Genomic DNA, 22,682 nt, shown 5'->3' on the forward strand with positions numbered 1-22,682 from the left:
AGGACCCAAAGCCTTGTAAGGTTTAATGTACCAAAATTGTACTTGTCTTTATTCAATCAATGACATTTGAAATATTTTGATAATGTAATTTGTATTTATTTTTTCTTATTTTTTGTATAAAAAAGAAGTGATGACTCCACACTACTACCCAAAAGAGAGGTGCTCTTACAAGCATCTGAATCTCTTTTTTTTTTTAGAGCACCCCCTTCCAAGAAGCGTGGTCTCTCACAAAAGGCATGCATGTGCTAAAAAGAAGAATACACACAAGCAGAAAAAGAGTGCTACATACTGAAGAATAGAGAAAAAGGATTGCTGCACAAAGAGAAAAAGTGATAGTAGAAACAAGTATTGCCACACAAAAAGAAAAGAAAAGAGAGTAGCCAAGAGGGAGCTGCTTAGAGAAAGAAGACAGTTAAGAAAGAGAGTTGTGTGTGGAGAAGAAAATAAAACGGAGAGAGTAAAGTGTTGCCGCCTTTAAGAAAGATAATTAGTGTGAGAGAGAGTAATGAAAACAAGAGAAGATTTTTTCTTTAGTCGTGAGACATACACAAGGATTATTATAATTGATTTAATAATAGTGAAATTGTTTGGAGTTTGTCCCATGGTTTTTCCTTCAAGAAGAAAGGGTTTTCCAAGTAAATTTAGTGTTCTTGTGTATGATTGTTATGTTGGATTGCTAATATTGTTGATAGTATTATTTGGGACCCAACAAATGGTATCAAAGCTAAGGTTTGAGTACAAGCAATGGCCGAAGGAGAAGGCAAGGCTTTAGAAATTGAGAAGTTTGATGGAATAGACTTCGGGTATTGGAGGATGTAGATTGAAGATTATCTCTATGGAAAGAAATTGCATCTGCCTCATTTGGAGACAAAACTTGAAACCATGAAGGATGAAGACTAGAACCTTCTTGATACACAGGTTTTAGGAGTCATTCAATTAACTTTGTCAAGATTAGTTGTCCACAATGTTGTGAAAGAAAAGACTATAGTAGATTTGATAAAGGCTTTGTCTAGCATGTATGAAAAGTCGTCGGCTAACAACGAGGTGCATATAGAAAGATAGACATGTATCATCGATTTTCAAAAGGCACTATTATTGATGTCCCCTTTTTGCTAGAGCATCTGTGCAGCCATTGGCTTTGTGGAATACATGACACACCTGGACGGTTCAGTCGCGCTCCATAAGGTTCCTACAATCAAAGATTAGTGGGATAACATTTGGTGAGATATCATTATTAGTAGTTAACTAGGAAAGAACTGTCATAGAATCAACTTCAAGGTGAATAAATTTAAAACCCAAATCCCATGCCAGTATGAGACCCTGGCGAACTACTCCCAACTCGGCAATATTATTAGAAGCAATACTCGTGTTTAAGGAAAATCCCGAAACCCATGAACTTGAACCATTTTGTAACAAACCACTTGCACCAACCAATCTAGGATTACCTATAGAGTTGCCATCCATATTTAATTTTATAAAAGGCTCCAGTGTAGTGATCCATTTAATAATCCTACGAATACCAATTTTAATTGTCTTAGCAAGGCAAGCTAAATAAAAAAAATTTGTAGCTAACTGAACAGCTTTGTGGACAAGGCGAGGTTAGGAGCTAGATTAATTGTTAAAAATACGCTCATTCCTAACTAAGCATATTTGCCAACAAAGGAAGGGGAAGAAAATCTTCCAAGGAAGTTGATGACTTGGGATAAAATTATCTGATGTAGCATTTATTTAAAGCCAAGTTTGAAGTGTTTGGTTGAAGAATGATAGAAGCAAGACACCCGGAGATTGACACCAAACCATCCTAGCCCAAGGGCAATTTCTTAAGATATGAATAATGGTTTAAGGAGTATTACACCTAGGACAGCGACCATCAACTTTCAGGCGAGAAAAAGCAATTGTGCATAGACTTCCAAATGAAAATTTGGAGTTTCTTGGGGCAATGAAGTTTCTAGATCCAACACCAAATAGAATTATTAAAAGGAACATTAGCTCGTTGGTATAAAAACTTCGAGGTAGAACTGATTGAACAAACACCGTTATTGTGAGCCCAAACAAAGGAACTAGATAATCTAGTTAGCTGGACCACAAGAATAATACTTTTAATAAATTGTTCAAGTTGCGTCGGTAGGGGAAATTGTAGATCCTCTAACCTCCAAATATGATTGTCCCGTAAGGAAATCACCAATCTCTGATCCTCATTTGGCATAAGAGGACCTTTAATAAGACTTCTTAGAGGACTGCTAGAGATCCAATGATCCTCCAAAACCTGAATGGTTTGACCATCCCTTAATATCCATTTCATTCCTCTTTGAAGCCATTGCATTCCTTCATGTATAGCTTTCCAAATGTGAGACACTTTGGGCTTTACAGCACTCTCAAAAAGGTATGTATGGGGAAAGTATTTGGCTTTCAATACTTGAGCCCATAGCATGGATGGCCACTGTTGAAGCCTCCAAGCCTAATTCATGAGTAAATCCATATTCATATGACGTGAAAATTTAATACCTAGACTGCTAGCATCCTTAGGAGTAGTTATGATTTCCCAACTAACCGTGTGACAATGTCTGTGGTGGGCGGAGTCTCCCCATAAAAACTTACAATTTAATTTATCTAGTTCCTGACTAATTTTTTTATGGGAGAAGGGTTGCTTGCATGGCATGGATAGGGATGGAAGCCGAGGTGGATTTGAATAAAGTGACACTACTAGCAATAGAAAGATATTTAACTTGCCAACCCACAATTTTCTTTTGGATTTTATCAACTAAGTATTGATAGGCATTAGCCTTCCAGCGGGTAGTAAAAATAGGAGTCCCTAAATAAGTTCCGATTTGAGTAGTAGTGGGGATATAAAAAATACCAGCAATCAGATCTTTAGTACACGTGGATGTATTTGGTGAAAACCAGAGACGTAATTTTTGTATACTAATGATTTGGCCAGAGCAATTATAGAAATTATGTAAAATGTTTTTAAGATTTTGGCACTTCGTAATCTTAGCCTTAGAGAAAAGAAATATATCATTAGCAAAGAATAAATGTGAAATTTTAATTTGACCCCTAAAAGTGACTGGATGGATAGTTTTTCCCCGAACCGCCTTTTCCAGAAGAATGGATAATTGTTCCAAACACAAAATAAACAGATAAGTAGATAAAGAATCCCCTTAATGCACCCCCCTACTTGGGACAATATTCGGTAGAGGAGAGCCATTCCACATGATGTGAAAACATGTTGAGGAGATCATGTTCATAATAAGTTTAATCAGAATTGGATGGATTTGGAAAAACTGAAGAGTTTCCTAAATGAACAACCATTCTAGTCGATTATAAGCTTTGTCAAGATCCAGTTTAAGTGCCACGTGACCCTTGGGTCTAATCATTCTGACCATCGTACATATAATTTCCTAAACCAAAATAATATTGTCGCTCGTCTTGCGACCCGAAACAAACCTTGTCTGGCAAGGATTGATAATTTCAGCAATTATTTTGGCAACTTTATGGTAATCTTTGATATTGCAGCAAAAACTTTGATATAAATAAAACTAATGTCAATAATTGTCTAATGTAAAAATGATATTATTGTAATTATAGTCTGTCGAGTATTGATTTAATAAGTTGTAAAATTTGTTATGTCTACAATATTATGGTTTATGTGGTCATGGGATGAATGGAATGGAATCATGGAATCCATCTATGATCATACGAGATAAGCTCTACAAAATTACTTAAAATTAATATAATTTGGTCATCTTCCTCTTTACTTAAATTAGTTATTAATCATTTTTTATTGGTAAAAAAATTGATTAATATTATGGATACAAAGTAAAACCTAATATTTAAAATTTCATAAAATTATATAAAATCCTAAAGAGAAGTAGATAAAAAAGAAATAATCTTATAACCTCTTTCCATATGCATAATTACTCTTACAATACATAGCCTTCTAATTGTGTGATCCCACATGCATATTGCAAGAGAGGTAATGTGTCATATGCTTGAGATAATTAATACTTTGAACCTCAACATCATTGGTTCTTAAGGATGAATAGCGCTTACTATTGAGTTGCTCACACATAGTAATTGAAAAAAAAATAATAATAATTGGTTGGCCTACAGTGGTACCAATATGTACTTTGAATTTATGATTTTCTTCCTGAAGATGAAGCTCAATCTAATGGAACATGATTTGTGAGGTCATTCTTTATTCTCTCTCTTTAGTATCTATACCATTATTTAAGGAGTTTTTCCCATTTGGGATCCTCAATTTAGATGCCTAAGATATTCCCAAATTCATCCGTTTCTAAGTCTTAAATAATAGGGTTAGACATATGATTAGGCATGCAAAGTTAGTAATTTAAAAACTCCTAATTTTTAGCTAAATTAAAAAACCGTTTTTTCTCTTACCTCTACGTTTTTCTCTCACATTAGTTGTCCAGTACTAATACAACTTTGCAATAAAAAAAAAAAATAATAATAATACAACTTCTTCTTAAAATAAAAAATAAAATAAAACTATCACGAGTAAAATATGTGAACCTAAAAAATAAAAAATAAAAAGTCTTGTCGCACGCGCAAAGCATATGTGATGAGACTAATACACATTGAAATATTAGCGCCAAGATGCACGCCAATGATTTTCTTCTTATTAAAAAGTAGTAATTTTATCCAACATATGCATTACAAGTTACAACTTTTTTTTTTTTTGGTTGAAACAAGTTACAACTATCATCTTACTCCATATGTGAATAAAATGACTTTCTTCCAAACCTAGTTTAAGTATCCAACGCGACTTAAAAGTCTAAATAAAACATATTAAAATTTTAGCTACAACCTTTTTACATTTTATATTATTTTTTATCGACCTTTTGGAATCAAAATCTCAGAAAACACTGCCCCGGCAGACATAAATCCATTCAAATCCGTACTCGCAAAACTTTGTTCTTCCTTGCTTGTAACGGTGACCCTGCTGTTGCTATTTGCACTTGACACTTGTCCATCGCTACTACTGAACATGTCACTACTATCATATACAATGGACTTATTAGGGATGAGAGCTTTCTCAGCATCCATCATCTCAATTTCAACCCCCCAAAGTGTCACCTCTTCATCAGCTGCATTCTCTTGCAACTGCAATGTAAACTCAAGGCCCCACACAACATCGTTCATTGATGGGCGTTCGGTTCCATTGTCAAGCAAACAATTTGTAGCGATCTCAACATATTTCTTCAAACATGCCACTGCAATTGTACCCTTCAAAAATGGATCAACAATCTCATCAAGTTTTCCATCGCGTTGGCACTGTTTGACCCACTCCACCAGGTTGACTTGCTCTTTCACCGCCGTACGTGTAATGGGTGGCTTTGCACACAATACTTCACACAACACCACACCGAATGAATACACATCAGATTTCTCAGATAACTGTTGACGTAGATAATATTCTGGATCCAAATACCCCATACTACCCTTCACCGCTGTGCTGACGTGGGCCTTGGACATGCTAGTGGGGCCTAGTTTTGATAACCCAAAATCACACACCTTGGCGGTCCATTCCTCATCCAATAAGATATTTGTGGTCTTCACATCACGATGAATGATCATGTGCTTCGCATCTGTATGAAGGTAGTTCAACCCACGTGCTGCACCAATACAAATCTCGAGTCGTCGTTTCCACGAAAGAGGCGGATTATCAGTATTGTAGAGATGATCACGGAGGGTCCCACGGGCCATATAGTCATACACTAGGATCATCTCATTGCCATCATTACAATACCCAATCAGAGAAACAAGATGCATATGGCGGAGTTGAGATAGCATCTCAATCTCGGTCTTGAATTCATGGGCCCCTTGTTGAGACCCGGGCTTCAATCGTTTGATGGCAACGGGGTTGCCCCTGGCCCACCCATCAATGTACCCTTTATACACGTTACCAAACCCACCAGCACCAACAATGAACACACTATCAAAGTTGTTGGTTGCTGCTGTAATTTCAGACATTGTAAAATAACGACACAAATCAGCTGGTAGTGTTGTTGTTGTTGACCCCTGGGTCTTCGTTGACTTGGTCGCATCGTCATAGTCTTCGTCCTTGACTCCCTTGCTCCTTCGGAAAATTAAGAAACCGACAATAAAAAAGATTAAGGATATGCCGGAAACCACACCCGAAATAATGCCAATTTTTGTCGTCTTGTTAACCTTCCGCCCAGTTGGTTGTTGGATTAATGGTGGCGGAACCGTAGATGACGTCGGAGTCGGGTCTGGGTTGGACCCGGCGAGATTGCCTCCGGTGGTGTTGATTTTGAATATTTCCAGCCCGTTCAAAATAGCATCGGTGTAAGCTGTCTGCCGATCATCTGGGTTTGCTTGCAGTGCAACGGAAAGGTTCATTTTCTTCTGATTTAATTTGCCGGGCATCGGCACAACATAATCAACAAACATTGGAAACCCTTTTCCACCACTCCATTGGATTACATCTACACCGTCCGCTGCAGCAGTTTGATTGGCTATATAGATGTAAAAGACTCTCTGAGAGCTGCCGGTAATCTCTGGTTGAAACTCGCAAAAATGAAGCCTCACCATGTAAAAAAAGCCAGAATCCACGGAAAACTCCCAAGTAAGATTATAGAGCTTGTTATTGGTTTTGTTCGTACCCATTGTCCGGGCAGTGTTGTAGACTTCCTCTGGTGCTGTATAATTTGGAATTTTGTTGAACTTTAAGGAAATAAAGGTGTTGACAGGTAGAACACTATGGTCGTTCACAACCAAGTAACCATCATCGCTCCACCAGAACCGGTACATACCAGTGTCTTCAGCGGGTGAGATAGACCTTCCACCAACGTTTACACGGTACTCCGTCTCAAGAGCCGTGTTGTTTTCGATGCGGTATGGTTGCACCTGGCCAATAAATACAGCCCCATTTTTTTCAGCTGCAGTGTAATAGAGATTGGGAGGCATTGATACGACTTCTATTCCGTTGATAAAAGCATATGAATCTGGCCTTGGAGTGAAAGTTATGTTCAGAGTTTTCTCATCCCCAACATTTACACAGAACTCCTTTGAAAAACTTTCTAAATGAATAGCGTTAGCTGTAAGAGCAGCACTAAAGTTTCTTAGGAGAGTAAAGGAACCAGCTTTGACAGAGAAGTAGGCCTTAGAGCTGTCAAAGTTTGGGTATGAAGTTGGGTAAAAGTATAAACGGATGAACTTCTGGCCTGAAGTCACTGAAAAGATATAGGTGAATTCGGAGCGTGAAAAGCGTACTGTGCTGTAAGGGACCTGAGGCACCGCGGTACGGGATTGAGGCGCCGTAGAGATGGCTGATGAGTTATGGGGATCTAATGGAGAATATGTTGAGTTGATGTCTCCGATCCAAGTCCGCGGATCTAGCGTAGTACTGTTGCCAGAGAAGCCACAGTCAAGGGCTATGTTCTCAACAAGGTTGTAAGGGGCCAGTAATTCACCAGCGATGGGGCTGGTAAAGTGGTAGAAAAAGTGGAAGGCGTAGAAAGGGCTAAACATAAATGGGTTTTGAAGATAAAGGTATTTTTTGCTGGTTTTGCTCATTGTTGCAAAGCCAACTACGCACACAGGACAGGAGGAGACAGACAGAGAGAGGAAGGGAAGGATGGAGGAGGTAAATAATGATACTACGTACTGTCAGAGGCAGTCAGAACTTTATAATAGATTAAGCCATCGTGACAATTTGTTTCGTTCTTACCCTTTTATTTTTTATTTTTTGATAATCGTTCTTGCCCTTCATTTTTTAACTTCTTTCTTTCCTAATAAATATTCTACTTTTGGCACTCAAATAATTCTTCCACTTTCCGTAAGATATTGTAATTTTAAGGGCCTTTTCATTGGTAGCTACGTCTCGAGAAATAGTGAATGATCCTTGGATCTGTGGAGCAGTCTAACCAGAAACTCTCGCCACATGGACTTCTCCTTAGCTTACAATCGAGGCCCACACTCAGGTCTACACATACAAAGAAAGAGGGCCGAGAGGGCAAACAAAGGATTCTAGCAGGGCCTAGGTTGATTCATCTAGATTGGGGCCATGGTTGATTTATCAAATTTTTTCTTAATATTTTTCATTAAAGTCGATGGATTAATTACGTTATTTGCTCATTTTAATAATGAAAATTAAAATTATTGATGATGTGCAATAATCATGTGTAAATCATCCAATTAAATCCATTTCTCCCCTTTTTTTTAAGACACAATAGGACACACTTCATGCTGATATATATATTTTTTTAAAGGCGAAAAACACATTTTGGTCCCTACATTTTCAGCTGATTTCCGCTTTAGTCCATAAGTTTTTTTTTACCACTTTTTAATCCCTCTCCTGAAAAACCCAAGCCAAGAAAATCAACTCACAGCCACAAACCCACTAATCACTATTTCGCTCAATGAGAGTATATCGAGTACCTCCGAAGATTTCTGGAGGTGGAGGAGTTGCTTGTCCAAATCGGAGCGCTGCGAGAGGAGGTTGTCAAGGTCGAGGTCCAATGAGCGCTGGTACGCTATGCACTCGTGGAGGTGTCGGGTCATGGCTCCAACATCGGTGAGTGTCCGAATGTGGTCCATCGCCTTCGCCGTACCGAAATCGATGGAGGAGGACTTCGTTCCCTCGTCGGATTCCATGGCTGCAGATCCGTTTGACGTCGACGCCGTAACCTTCTTCATCTCGGGTCCCCCTCTCTTTCTCTATGACAGCAACTCATAATTACAAAACAATTCACAATAACAATCAGTATCAAAAAAAGAAGAAGAACGTGAAACACAGAGCTTATTAAAGTGATTAGTGGGTTTGTGGCTGTGGGTTGATTTTCTTGGCTTGGGTTGTTGTGGGTTTTATTTTGGTGGTTGTTGGCTTTGAGATTGGAATTTCTGGCTTTGGTTAGTTTTTTTTTTTTTTTTTTTTTTTTTTTAAATAATTTCTGGGTTTGTGTTTTTGGATCTGGGTTTGTGTTCTTGTTGTTCTTGTTCAAGGCACACTTAGATCTCAATTCATAAGATTTTTAGTTTTTAATTCTGTTTTTAATTTTTTTTATTTAGTTAAAATTAATAAATTAATTTTTTTAATTTAGATACTGATGTGGCATTAAAAAATATTTTTTATTATTAATTTAGGCCACGCGGACATTAGTTTATTATTATTTAACTTTGCCGTTTGCTACATCTGTAATATCCGTTTCTGATGTAACGGCAAGGACTAAAATGGAAGCGTTTTTCAGGAGAGGGACTAAAAGTAGTAAAAAAAAAACTTAGGGACTAAAACGGAAATCGGTTGAAAATGTAGGGACCAAAATGTGTTTTTCGCCTTTTTTAAAATGAAAACCTTGTTTGGATTTTTTTTTTAATAACTCATTACTCAATTTCCATCACTCATTACTCATCACTCATCACTTAAAATACCCTACCCATTTGGCACCATCACTCACTCATCACTCAATATTTTTCACATTGATTGTGGGCCCCATACTTGTCACTCGGTGCAGCTTTTTTTTTTTTTTTTCTCCCAGTACCCAAACTCACCTAACCTAGTGAAAAAAAAAAAAAAAAATCCAAGAAACCCGAACCTAGTGAAAAAAAGAAAAGAAAAAAAGAACTGACTGAACCCAGGAGAAGAAAGAAAAGTGGAGGAAAAAAAAAGGTGCGGCTGACCTAACTAGTGGGTCCCTCTATGTGTGTTTAATTACAAAAATGCCATTGAACACAGAGTTATGGAAATTGAAAACAGCTAAAATGTATTTTCAGTTTCCATAACTCATCACTCAAAAATCAAAGAATTGAGTGATAGAAACAAAAACTGGAAACAGAGTTATTGAAATCCAAACAAACTTTTGAGCCATGGGCCTCACCATTTTTGAGTTATGAGTTATGAAAACAGAGGTATGATTTATAGAAAATAGAAATCCAAACACCCCCTAAGACACCAATTATTTTTATTTTTTTTTTCTGTGAGCAAAATTCGAACTCAAATACCTTTGCGATAATAAAAAAATTTATCAACAAAGTTAATTGAAACCTCTTTTGATTGATGTTCAATTCCTTTTGATCGATTGAAACTCGTAAAAATTAAATTTCTACATAATTTTTGGTAATTATTTTGAATGTTTGAAAATGTTTTTAGCTTTCTGAATAGTTTTATGAAACATTTTAACTCTCCATTGGTGCCTTTTGAGGGTTATAACCATATGGGTATAAATGGTGGTTCATGTTTACTTGATAACCGATTCTTTTCTCTCCCAAAAATCAGTTTCTAAGAAACATGAGAAATTCTGTGGGTATTCTCTAAAATTGCTGTTTGAAGAACCCAACAAACTTGGCTGTATCATAGGAAAAATTTGTAATAACTCTTTAGCAACAATAGTGTGGGGCCAAATATTGTCTAAGTATAACAATTTTGTACCTCTAAGCTATTTAATTTTTTGTTTGTCTTTTGTGTTTACTTTGTTCTTTCTTGATTACTTTGTGTATTATACCAAACATATCTGAGATAGAAATCTTATTCTAGCCCAATCTAAGTGTATATGTGTGTGAAACTTCCTTCTAGAGACTTAAATCCTGGGTTTTGCCCCCCTAAACCCCACAAGAACTTATACTAATGGAATGAACATTATGCTAAAGGTGCGTGGTGGTATAATAGAAGAATGTTTAATTTGTCACAAATCTAATGAATATATGATTTTGTCCTAAATTTAATGTGCAGGAATTAATTGTTCAAATAGGAATTCCGATAACCAAATAAATACTTAATGGCAAATTTTGTATCAAAAAAAAAAAAAATGACAAAGTTCATGTTGCCTTCATTATTTGTCGATCTTGTTTAATTTACCTTGAGCACATGTTCGGTTGTTTTGAACTATTTCATTTGGACATGCTCATCAAGCGGGTGTCACAATTTCTTTAGCAAAATGAATAATCCAAAATAATTCTAATTTGATCAAAAGCAATTAATTTTACAAACAAAGCACTCTGTTTATATACATAGCAGAGCTAAGAAACTAAGAGTATTAACATCCGGTTTCTTCAAAAAAATTCATTTTACCATTTTAAAAGTTACTTTATCAATTATATCATATCATTTTACAACACATCCAACATCCTAACTTTTATTTTCCTATACAACATATTAAAATAATATATCTACACAATAAAATATATTTTTGTCTTTCTCTATGTTGGGAAATTTAGACCCCGGTTGATAGAATTAACAAGTTTAAAACCCAAGTTGTTAATTAGATTTATTATGAATAAACCTTGTTAAAACAAACAAACATCAATATTATGTCAATATCATGCGCAACAGAAAAGTAAATAAGACAAGATATGATAACTTAGAAAAACCAATAAAACAAACTAGTTTCACAGTAAAAAACATGGGGGGAAATCTTCCTAAAAAGCAATCCATTATAATAAAGCGAAGTTTCAGATCAAGTACAAAACTTCTGTCCTTAGATTCGACAATTCCCGTAGATGAACTCACAGTAGAACTTTTTACCATTTCAGAACCTCTGAACTCTTCAATATATGAACGCCACCAATGATGCACAGATCTCAGTACGTGACTAACTCCAACAACTTGAAAAAGATGTTGTTGGTTATAAAGTTCTTCACTTCATCAATAGTGAAGATCAAGAAACACTTAGTTACAAAACTTTAAGACGTAAAAGATGCAGTAGCTTCTATAGAAAGAATAAGACACTCGGTCACTTTTTCATGTGTTCTCTTGTGCATACCTATTGTGACGGCCTCTAAAATAAGTCTTATATATGTCTAGGGTTGTGAGAAAAGAAACCTTACACAAATATTTCAACATGGGCCGAAAATCAAATCTGAAAATTTTGATTTCGTAGATCTCGACATATTCAGCTTCTGTCGAGCTTTAATAGTAAATCTCAATAGATACTTTCTGTTGAAATATCTATCGAGCTTTAATGAATAACTCTTCTTCATTTGTTTTTTGGTTCAATCTTCATAACTTTAATACTTGACTTGAACAACATGTTTCTTGAAGTACTAAACCATCTTAGATCTACCCAATTACAAATAAAGTGCATTTTGTCAAAGGATTAGTCAATATATATCAATTATGTCATTAACACTCTAATCTGTCTATCTTTCTCCCCCCCCCCCTTTCTTTCTCTCTCTTAACCACTCATCACCTCCATCACCATTGTGAAGACCCAATAACCCCAGCACAGAAACTCAAACAAACCCAAAATAAACCCTTAGTATAGAAACTCAACCCAACCATCAACAACACAACCACCCATTGATCCACCCAAAACTTTCCAATCACTATCCATTGATCCACATTCAATAACACAACCACAACCCACCGATTCACCATCAACAACAAAACCACCACCCCGATTTGCCACATCTACCACATCAAACTCATGAGCTCCACCAACTCATGAGACCCCATGGAGTCTTGATTCAAGAGGAGGAGAGAGACAAAAAAAGAGGAGAAAGAGAGAAAGAGAGCTCCACCAACCCATGAGACCCAAGCCACTGCACCTACTAACCACGCCGCTGCCCACCAAAATCACACCTAATGAAATTAACCCACACCACAACATGACCCATAACCTCCACATAACCCCACGTAGCCACCACCTGACCCATGCCACCCAAACCCACCACCTGACCCATGATCCACAACCTGCCACCACCATCATCAACAACACAACCACCACCCCACCACTGCTGCACCATCCAAATCAACCAAGCAAATCACAACAAACCCAAAACCCAAACACCACCGTAGCAAGCACCACACTGCGCTGCCGCCACTCACCGACCCAAAACCCACTCCCACATGAATCACAAACCACTTGACTCACATGACCCACTTGACTCATGCGACCCACCACTAACCCACCATGATCTCCATCGCTAACAGATTGCGAAGCCACACAATCTTCACCCACAAACACAAGAAAAACCCAAAATCGGGAAGCTCAAGATCACCATTGGGTAGCTCGATTTTGTTGAAGCTCGAAGGAAGTGGATTCGCCATTGGGAAGCTTGAAGGAGGCAGATTTTGTTGAAATTTTTGAGGACTTGGATCAGGGAATGGTGAGTGACTTCAACTTGGCTTGGTGATGGGGGTCCGACCATGATGGTTTTGAAGAAATGAGAGATTAGAACAAGAGATAAGGGAGATAGACAGAATGAAAGAGAGGAGAGATGAGAGACTGGAGAGAGAAAAAAGAAGAAGAAGATATTTGGAATAAAATTTAATTTTTATGTTTATAATGGTGCTATAGTACCATCATAAATTTATGATGGTATTGTAACAAGACTATACAAAATTTTGGGATTGAAAGATCGGATAATGGGTTGTTTTTATGTCTTGATGCTAAAATATACCAACATATGGCATATAGAAGACCGGGTGCTAATGCTTAAATGAAAACTACCAAAGTATGCGGAAGCAGCTACAATAAGACACCATGTGAGCTGCAGGTAATTATCAATAATAAACTTGAGTTTAGGAGTTAGTGGGTCTAATACAAAATTTGTATTAAAAAAAGGTTAATTGTTGACAGAATAAATTAGTAGTTCAAATTGAATTTAAAAACCAAACTAAACTACAAGCAGTTTAACTACAAAGACTAAGACCATACGACTGTCTTTATCTTTCTTTTATATCAACTTCTCTTCACTTGCCTCTCTGCTACCTTCTTCTCTTTAAGCAGTTTTTAAAATTTTTTATTATTATTATGATATTCGTGCTTTATTATTCCTTCCCTTCCATGTAAAAGGCAACAAATTCAGCTTCTAAAAACTAAAAAGTTAGGCAAAGATTTTAGCTCACTTGCTAATAAAGATGGTGGAAGACAGACACCCTTCAAATTCTTCTTATATTTTTTTCTTGGATATGAATTTTGAAAATCTAAACATTAGATTGCATTTTCTATATATATTCTTAACACGCATATCAAATGTTATTTAAATTAGATGTTATTTGCTATTTGATCAATAAACTAATTTTTTATACATAATTTTATATCGAAAAACTTGAAATTGAAATATTTGATTGATGATATAGCTATTGATTTTTGATTTTCTATTGATATTTTATCTTCTTAAAAAAAACATATAATCCAACAATTATATTTTTTAAATTAACATCTAATAAAAAGATATAGAAAGAGTTTGAGAGTTTCTTTTCAAACTAGTTTAGAAACAAACTTTTTCGAAAGGGGCAACAACAACAAATTGGCTACTATGATAGATCGAAATCTCAGAGAATCTACCAGCAGAATGCTTGAGTAATGCTACTTGCACAAAAAATATTGACCACTTTTTTCACTTCTTGTTGAGTTTGGCAAATTTTCATTTGTTCTCATCTGAGTCAATCTCACACCATTTTTGTACCAAACTAACAGGTGTCAAATTTTGTGACTCTAGATCTTCCCATAATGCTCCCCCTAAGGCTTGAACCCGTGGTGCCTCCCTCCTCCAACCATTCATAAAACAACCGACTCGGCGGAAGATTAACAGTATTACAATAATTGGCATAGTTTCGGGTGTAGTTTCCGGCATAGTCATTATCTCTATTGTCGTTTTCTTCATCTTCCAAAGGGATAAGGGAGCCAAGGACGGAGACTACAGTAATGAGAATACTTGGTGGGGCCTATCTACTTTCCATGTGATCAATTCAACGAAGACCCGGGGTCTACACTACCTTCTGATTTCTGTCGTTATTTTTCATTGGCTGAGATTAGAGCAGCCACCAACAACTTAGATAATGTTTTCATTATTAGTGTTGGTGGGTTTGGTAAAGTGTATAAAGAGTACAATGATGGATGGGCCAAAGCCTGATCCTGTTGCCATCAAACGATTAAAGCCTGGGTCTCAGCAAGGGGCCCATGAGTTCGAGACCGAGATTGAGATGCTATCTGAACTCCGTCATGTGCATCTTGTCTCTGATTGGGTATTGTAATGATGGCAATAAGATGATCCTAGTTTATGATTATATGGCCCATGGGACCCTCCGTGACCATCTCTACAATATTGATAATCCGCCCCTTTCCTGGAAAAAACGGTTGGAAATTTGTTTTGGTGCAGCACATGGGTTGAACTACCTTCATACAGGCGCAAAGCACTTGATCATTCATCGTGATGTGAAGACCACAAATATCTTATTGGATGAGGAATGGATTGCCAAGGACCACGTCAGCACATTGGTGAAAGGTAGTTTCGGATATTTGGATCCGGAATATTGTCGACGTCAGCAATTAACTGAGAAGTCTGATGACTCTGATGTGTATTCTTTCGGTGTGGTGTTGTGTGAAGCATTGTGTGCAAAGCCACCCATTACACGTTCGGCGATAAAGGAGCAAATCAACCTAGTGGATTGGGTCAAACAATGCTGTCGGGATTGAAAGCTTAACGAAATTATTGATCCATTTCTGAAGGGTTCAATTGCATCAGAATGTTTGAATAAATTTGTTGAGGTCACCACAAATTGTTTGCTTGACAATGGAACCGAACGCCCATCGATGAACGATGTGGCGTGGGGCCTTGAGTTTGCATTGCAGTTGCAAGAGAGTGCAGCAGATGAAGAGGTCATGCTTAATGGGGTTGAAATTGAGATGATTGATGCTGAGAAAGCTCTCATCCGTAAGTCCACAGTAGATGATAGTGGTGACATGTTCGGTAGTAGCAGTGGACAAGAGTCAAGTACCAACAGCAACACCAGGGTCACCTTTACAAGCAAGGAAGACCAAAGTTTTGCTAGTTTGGATTCGGATGGATTAATGTCTGTTGGGGCAGTGTTTTCTGAGATTTCTATTCCGAAAGGTCGATAAAAGAAAGTGCTAGCTGAATTTTTAGCGTGTCTTAGTAAGTCATTATATTTCACATATGGAGCAAGTTTGATAAGATTACTACTTTTTAAATAAGAATATAATTATTGGCGTTCTTCTAGATGTTAATATTCCAGCATATATCATATATGTACTAAAGAGAGTGAATAAGAATGACGTTGCAAATCATGTGTTTGTTGGATTGAACTTCATCTTGGGTAAACAAATTTACTTCATGATCAGTGTTAAGAACCAATGATGTTGTGGTCCAAAGTAGAAATAATTATTTCAAGCATCTAACATGTATAATACCTTTCTTACAATTTGAATTTGCATGTGGGTGTCACACACTTATAAGGGTCATGTATTGTAAAATTAATGATGCGTTTGGAAGAAGTTTATAAGATATTATTTTCATCTATGTTTTTATAGGTTTTTATATAATTTAATGAAATATTAAAACATACTCTAACTTCGTATCCATAATATTAATAAAGGTTTTTACCAATAAAAGTAACAACTATCATTGTGTCATGCTAGTGAGAGCAGGAAAGGCTAGTAACTTAAAATTTTATATGTTTGGGGAAGATTTTTGTCATTATATTCATGCTTATATTTGACTCTTAATTTACATCATTTGAAGTCAGTCACCATTATTTAGTAATTTATAATTTTAAACTACAATATTGACCTAATTATTTTTTTTTCCACTCTTTTGAGTGAAAAAAAAATCTCCAAATAGGCCTAGTGAAACAAAAAAATTCATAATTCTATTTTCAATAACTATAGAGGTGTCATGTATAATTGATGTATAATAAAAATAATGTTAATAGTGAGACCTTTTGTTAGTAATGTGTTAATCACAATTAAATAGTTGAATGAGTTATGAAAACAAATTGTGAAATTTTTTGTACCTCTATTGTTACTCCTTGTAAACTTGTAATGTAGCACATCTTTAATAGATTGGCTAAAATCCCAAGCCGTTATATGGAGGTTTTTTTTTTTTTTTTTTTTAATTAAAAAAAATTAATTAATTTTTTTAAAAAAGTGCACAAACTACACATGCTTAATGTTATATATGGTGGCTAGTTCTGAATTGATGATTCTTTTTTACTTTATAGTGAAGGGATAGAGGGAGAAACAAGAGGAAATGGAAGTATAGTATTGTATGGCACTGTGGTACCTAGACCCATTTGGGCCTTGGGTTCTAACTTAGCAGTGCGACCCATGGCCCCAGCCCGAAACTGCAATAGCCACGGGCCCAAGCTTCGCACTGCCCAAAAGCTTGAAGAGTAGACAGTCTACATTGGCATGCACCTCATTTTGCCACTTGGTCTTTGCTCGGCGAGCCATTCCCGAGCAATAAGAACGGCGTTTGGATACACCATCCCTTGTATGCCCGGCAATGCACTGGGGAATATCACTGCTGAACGCATCTACTAGAGTGGGAACCAGTTCCAAGGCCACTCTCACCACAACCCACTCCCACCTAAACACCCACTTACGAGTAATAATATTGGACCTCCTAATGCACTAACTTTGAAAGCAATTATAATCCCTTCACTAACACCTGGCTTTAAATATGAGAAGCTAAAGGAGGAAAGAAGGTTGGAAAGGTTGGCAAAGAAAGAGAGAATAGAGGGAGGTGAGTAACTGAGAGATAAAGAGAGATAGTTTCAGTGAGTCTCTGTGTCGAGAACAACCCAACGTAGAAAATCTAAGCCCACTTTATAAATAGATTGTAAGCCCAAGTGAGGCCCAGCCCAATGGTCTCATTCTTGGCGCACACAATTGGCGCTGTCTGTGAGGATCTCCTACAACGCTGTGGTTCTACTGAGACTCAAACTCGAGAAAATGTCTGATAAACGTTCGGAGAGTTATGTTGAAAGTGGTTCTGTAGGGTCTTTTCGGGGATCTACTTGGCGAGAGAGGAGACAAAAATGATGTGAGGATAGAGAGTGTGAGCAAGATGAGGAACGATCTGGCCTTGGGGAAGGGTCATATTAGACGCACCGGACGATGTTAGGTGCTTCTAGGTATGGGCAATTTGATGAGAGGGATGAGGAGCTTGAACGGCTACACAAGTTGGTGAGAGATTTGGAGTTAGAGGCAAGGGGCAAATGTTAGAGAGGGGACCAAGATGACCAAGAAGGGGGGTCTGCTAGCCAGGGAGATCACTACGGGGTTGGGTCCCATCAGTCCAACTCTCACCAACATCAGCACCATTCACATTCACGGGAGTCTCGTCGACGTTGGGATCGCTCGCGTTCACGGGAGTATGCGGATAGGGATTCGTACTCCCCCGAAGAGCAACGAGCCCGTAATGCAGCCATGATGCTATGAGCCGCACCTTACTTAGAGCCACCCAATCACCGTTCTCGAACAACATTGAACGGGTCCCAATGCCGAATAGGTTTATGCGTCCTTCGTTTAACTCCTACAATGGAAACACGGACCCGGTTGAGCACGTTAGCCATTATATTCAGATGATGTCCTTACACACCCAGAATGATGCACTGATGTGTAAGGTATTCCTTTCGAGCTTAGGACCTACGGCGTTGAGATGGTTTAATGGGTTGCGGAAAGGTTCCATTCACAGCTTTGCTGAGCTGATCCAGGAGTTTGGTGTTCAGTTTGTAACCTGCAGTCGAGTAAATTGTCCTCAGCAAGGTGGTTTCCTGCCTAGGCCCCAGGTGGGGGGGGGGGGGTTTGAGGATTCAAGAGTCAGGAGCGTAAGTAAGGGAGGTAAATGTGACATTCAAGGAATCGGTGCATAGGATTATAGACAAGATTAAGAATGAGCCATACTTCAAGTGGCCGAGCAAGATGGGAGGTGACTTGGCTAGGAGGAATCAAAACCTGTACTACACTTACCACCGGGATAAGGGCCATACTACCGAGTAGTGCCGAGTTTTGAAGGATCATTTCGGGTAGTTATTAAAGGATGGATATTTAAAGAAATTTGTGGTGGATCCAAGGGACCGAGGTACGAGGCAGACCACCCAGCAAAGGGGGAACCCCCTTCCACTGCCTTTAGGGGTAATTAAGGTCATCCATGCTACCCCAGGCAGTCTCACCATAGCAAGAAGGAAGGGAGTGTTAACTGTAGTGCCAGTAGAGGGCTACTCGGACAATCAGCCGTTTGGGAAGAAGATGAAACTCACCCGAGAGCCTATCGCTTTTGATGATGACGAATTGGAAGGAACAATTCAACCACATGATGACGCATTAGTAATCACTACTCGAATAAATGACTTCTTGGTGAAGAGGGTAATGGTAGATCAGGGAAGCGGAGCTGATGTGATGTATCCAGACCCATTCAGGGGGATCGGATTAAAGAACGAGGACCTTTCGAAATTTAGCACAGCCCTGGTCAAGTTTGATGGTAAATTGGTAATTCTCGAGGGGCAAATTTCCCTTCTTGTGAATATGGAGGGCAAGGAGGTAGTAGTAGCATTCATAGTGGTTGCTTCGTTTTCTCCGTACACGGCGATCCTAGGAAGGCCATGGATCCTTGCAATGGGGGTTGTTCCATCAACCTTGCATGTAAAAGTCAAGTTTCCTACTGAGCAAGGTGTTACTGTAGTACGGGGAAGCTAGCAAGTGGCTAGACAATGCCTAGTCACCGTGGTCAATTGGAAGAAAGAGCAAGCCGAACGGAAGGATTTGGTCGAGCAAAAGGACCCGTCTCAAGGGGCCCTGTTATAGCAATTATAGGATCCCTAAGAAGAAAAGGGGGCTAGTTGTGTCGAGGAAATGATCAGAGTAAGGATACTACCAGATGTTGACAAGTACTTTCAAATCGAAGAAAGCATGAAGGACCAGGATAAGATAGAGATGTTGTTATTCCTTATACAGAACGTAAATGTGTTTGCATAGAGTACATATGAGGTACCAGGGGTGGATCCTGAATTCATTGTCCATAGGCTTAATGTGGACCCATCATTCCCTCCTAAGAAGCAGAAACCGAGGAGATCGGCCAAGGAGCATGTTGAAGCTGTGAGGTCGGAAGTTCAAAGGCTGAATGAGGCCGGGGCAATAAGGGAAATCTTCTTCCCAGAGTGGATCGCAAATACCGTGGTGATGAAGAAGAAGAACGGCAAGTGGAGGGTTTGCGTAGATTTCACGGATTTGAACAGAGCATGCCCAAAAGACCCGTTCCCCATGCCGAAGATTGACTAATTGGTAGATGCCACATACGGACACCCAAGGATGAGCTTTTTGGACACCTTTCAGAGGTATCATCAAATTTCCCTGGCACCCGAGGACCAAGAAAAGACAGCATTCATCTCACCGGATTCCAACTATCATTATACTGTGATGCCCTTTGGGTTGAAAAATGTTGACGCCACATACCAACAAATGATGATGAGGATATTCCGGGATAAAATAGGGCATACAGTTGAAGTGTATATTGATGACATGGTAGTGAAGAGTAAACAGGAAGTACGTCATATAAAGGATCTTCAGGGGGTGTTTGAGGTGCCTCGGTAGCATAAGTTACGCCTTAATGCCGAAAAGTGCGCTTTTGGTGTGGGGGCTAGTAAATTCTTGGGATATCTGATCACTACTCGAGGAATAGAGGTCAACCTCGATCAGATCGAAGCTGTAAAGCGCCTCAAGCCGCTGAGTAATCCGAAAGAGGTGCAAGTATTAACTAGGATGTTAGCTGCCCTTAACTGATTCATCTCCAAATTTGCTAATCGCTGTCAACCATTCTATTAACTTCTGAAGAAGTAGAAGGGATTTCAGTGGAATGATGAATGCGATAGAGCTTTTCGAGATTTGAAGGATTATTTGATGCAAGCGCCTATGTTAACGGCCCCAGAACTCAAGGAGGATTTATTCATGTACCTCTCTGTGTCCGATTACGCTGTAAGTGCTGTGCTTTTAAGGGACCAAGGAGTGCAACAACCTGTGTATTACATCAGTAAGACTTTGGTTGATGCCGAGATAAGGTACTTACCTTTGGAGAAGCTGGTGTTGGCTCTAGTGCATGCCATGAGGAGGTTGTCGCATTATTTTCAAGCCCATACTGTATATGTCCTGACCGAGTATGCTTTACAGATGTTGTTGAAGAGATCGAATTTCACGAGCCGAATAGCAAAATGGGGGACCTGGCTAGGATCCTTTGACATACGATACAGGTCGCGAAGCTCGGTGAAGGGCCAAGTCCTTGCTGACTTCGTTGCAGAATTCTTTCCTAAGAACGACAGCGAAATGGTTTGTCATGTAGAGAATTGCCCGTGGAAGGTATTTGTCGACGGAGCATCTAGTGCCCTGGGGGCTGATGCCGGCATCATCATTATTACTCCTCAAGGAATACGGTTGGAGCATTCTTTTAGGCTGAGGTTTAGGGCCTTCAATAACGAAGCCGAGTACGAGGCCTTACTCGTCGGATTGAGAGCCGTTTTGGGAATGAGAGCCCAGGATATGGAGATATATTCGAATTCTCGGCTGGTTGTTAACCAAGTCTAGGGCAATTTCGAAGCCCGAGATTCTTGGATGAAAGCGTACTTGCAGGCGGTAAAGAAAATCATGAACAAGTTTTGTATGGTAAAGGTGGCCCAAGTGGGTCGAGCACAGAACAAACATGCTGACTCCCTAATTACGTTAGCATCGTCAATGATCGAGGAGGTGCCTCGGTTGATCAAAATGGAGCTTATAACAGAGCCAAGCATTAGTATGGCCGATAGCGTCGGTATTGCCGGGGTTGATGTTGCCGTGATTTCAACAACCGGGCCATGCTGGATGGACCCGATCATTGATTTCTTAGCCAACGATAGAGTTCCGGATGACGAAAAGATGGCTAATAGGATTCGCCGAGTGGCTGGTCAGTATTGGCTGTCGGCGGATCGTAAGTTATACTGGAGGTCTTTCGGGGGGCCATACCTTTTGTGCTTAAAGCTTGAGAAAGTAGGTGATCTTTTGGCCGAGTTGCATGACGGGGTGTGCAGCAGCCAGGTAGGGGGACGCTTATTGGCACACCGAGCGATGACTCAGGGATTTTGGTGGCCACAGATGTAGAAGGACTCTGTCGAGTATGCGCGTAAGTGTGAAAAATGCCAAAAGCACACCATTTTGATCCATCAGCCGGCAGGTCACCTGAACCCCGTCAGTAGCCCATGGCCATTCGCACAATGGGGGTTAGATATCCTCAGCTTGTTTCCCCGGGCAATAGGCAATCGCAGATTTATCCTAGTGGCCGTTGATTACTTCACCAAATGGGCGGAGGCCGAGGCTTTAGCTAATATCTAGGATGTAGACGTTAAGAAGTTTGTGTGGAAAAAACATAGTCGTGAGATTTGGAGTGCCGAACTCACTGATATCTGACAATGGGCTGCAATTTGATAGTAAGGCCTTTCACACGTTTTGTAGTGATCTTGGTATCAAAAACAGCTATTCCACTCCAGTGTATCCTTAGAGCAACGGTCAAGCTGAAGCCACCAACAAGGCGATCGTGAACGGGTTGAAGAAAAGATTGGACGATGCAAAAGGTAGGTGGGCTGAGGAACTACCTAACGTCCTGTAGGCATATCGAACAACACCAGGAGGTCTACCGGGGAAACTCCATTTTCTTTGACGTATGGGGCTGAAGCCGTGTTGTAGGATTTGACCTCACCCAAAACAATGAGCTGATGATGGAACGTTTGGATTGGTTGGAAAAAGAATCAGCAACCATACGATTGGCGGTGTACCAACAAAAACTTGCCCGGTGATATAATCGAAGTGTAAAGACAAGGGAATTTAGTGCTAGAGATTTAGTACTGAGGAAAGTTGTGGGGAGTATGTGAGATGCAAATGTTGGGAAGTTAGCCCAGACCTGGGAAGGGCCCTACAGAGTTACTGCCATCACAGGCT

At 39.1% G+C, this 22,682-nt stretch overlaps 1 protein-coding gene and 1 pseudogene across 1 annotated transcript; one reads left to right on the forward strand and one right to left on the reverse strand.

The window, feature by feature from the left end:
- Window positions 1-4,595: 4,595 nt before the first annotated feature.
- Window positions 4,596-7,704, reverse strand: LOC115955782 (receptor-like protein kinase FERONIA). Its single transcript, XM_031074116.1, has one exon. The coding sequence runs from the start codon at window positions 7,555-7,557 to the stop codon at window positions 4,849-4,851; it is 2,709 nt and encodes a 902-aa protein (XP_030929976.1). The 5' UTR covers window positions 7,558-7,704; the 3' UTR covers window positions 4,596-4,848.
- Window positions 7,705-14,231: 6,527 nt separating this feature from the next.
- LOC115957696 lies at window positions 14,232-16,033 on the forward strand (annotated as a pseudogene).
- Window positions 16,034-22,682: the final 6,649 nt, after the last annotated feature.

This window comes from Quercus lobata, chromosome 8 (genome assembly GCF_001633185.2).
Source record: "Quercus lobata isolate SW786 chromosome 8, ValleyOak3.0 Primary Assembly, whole genome shotgun sequence".
Lineage (NCBI taxonomy): Eukaryota > Viridiplantae > Streptophyta > Magnoliopsida > Fagales > Fagaceae > Quercus > Quercus lobata.

Bases quoted from the DNA above. Each gene is read 5' to 3' on its own strand.
- LOC115955782 (XM_031074116.1), bottom strand. From the start codon at position 7,557: ATGAGCAAAACCAGCAAAAAATACCTTTATCTTCAAAACCCATTTATG.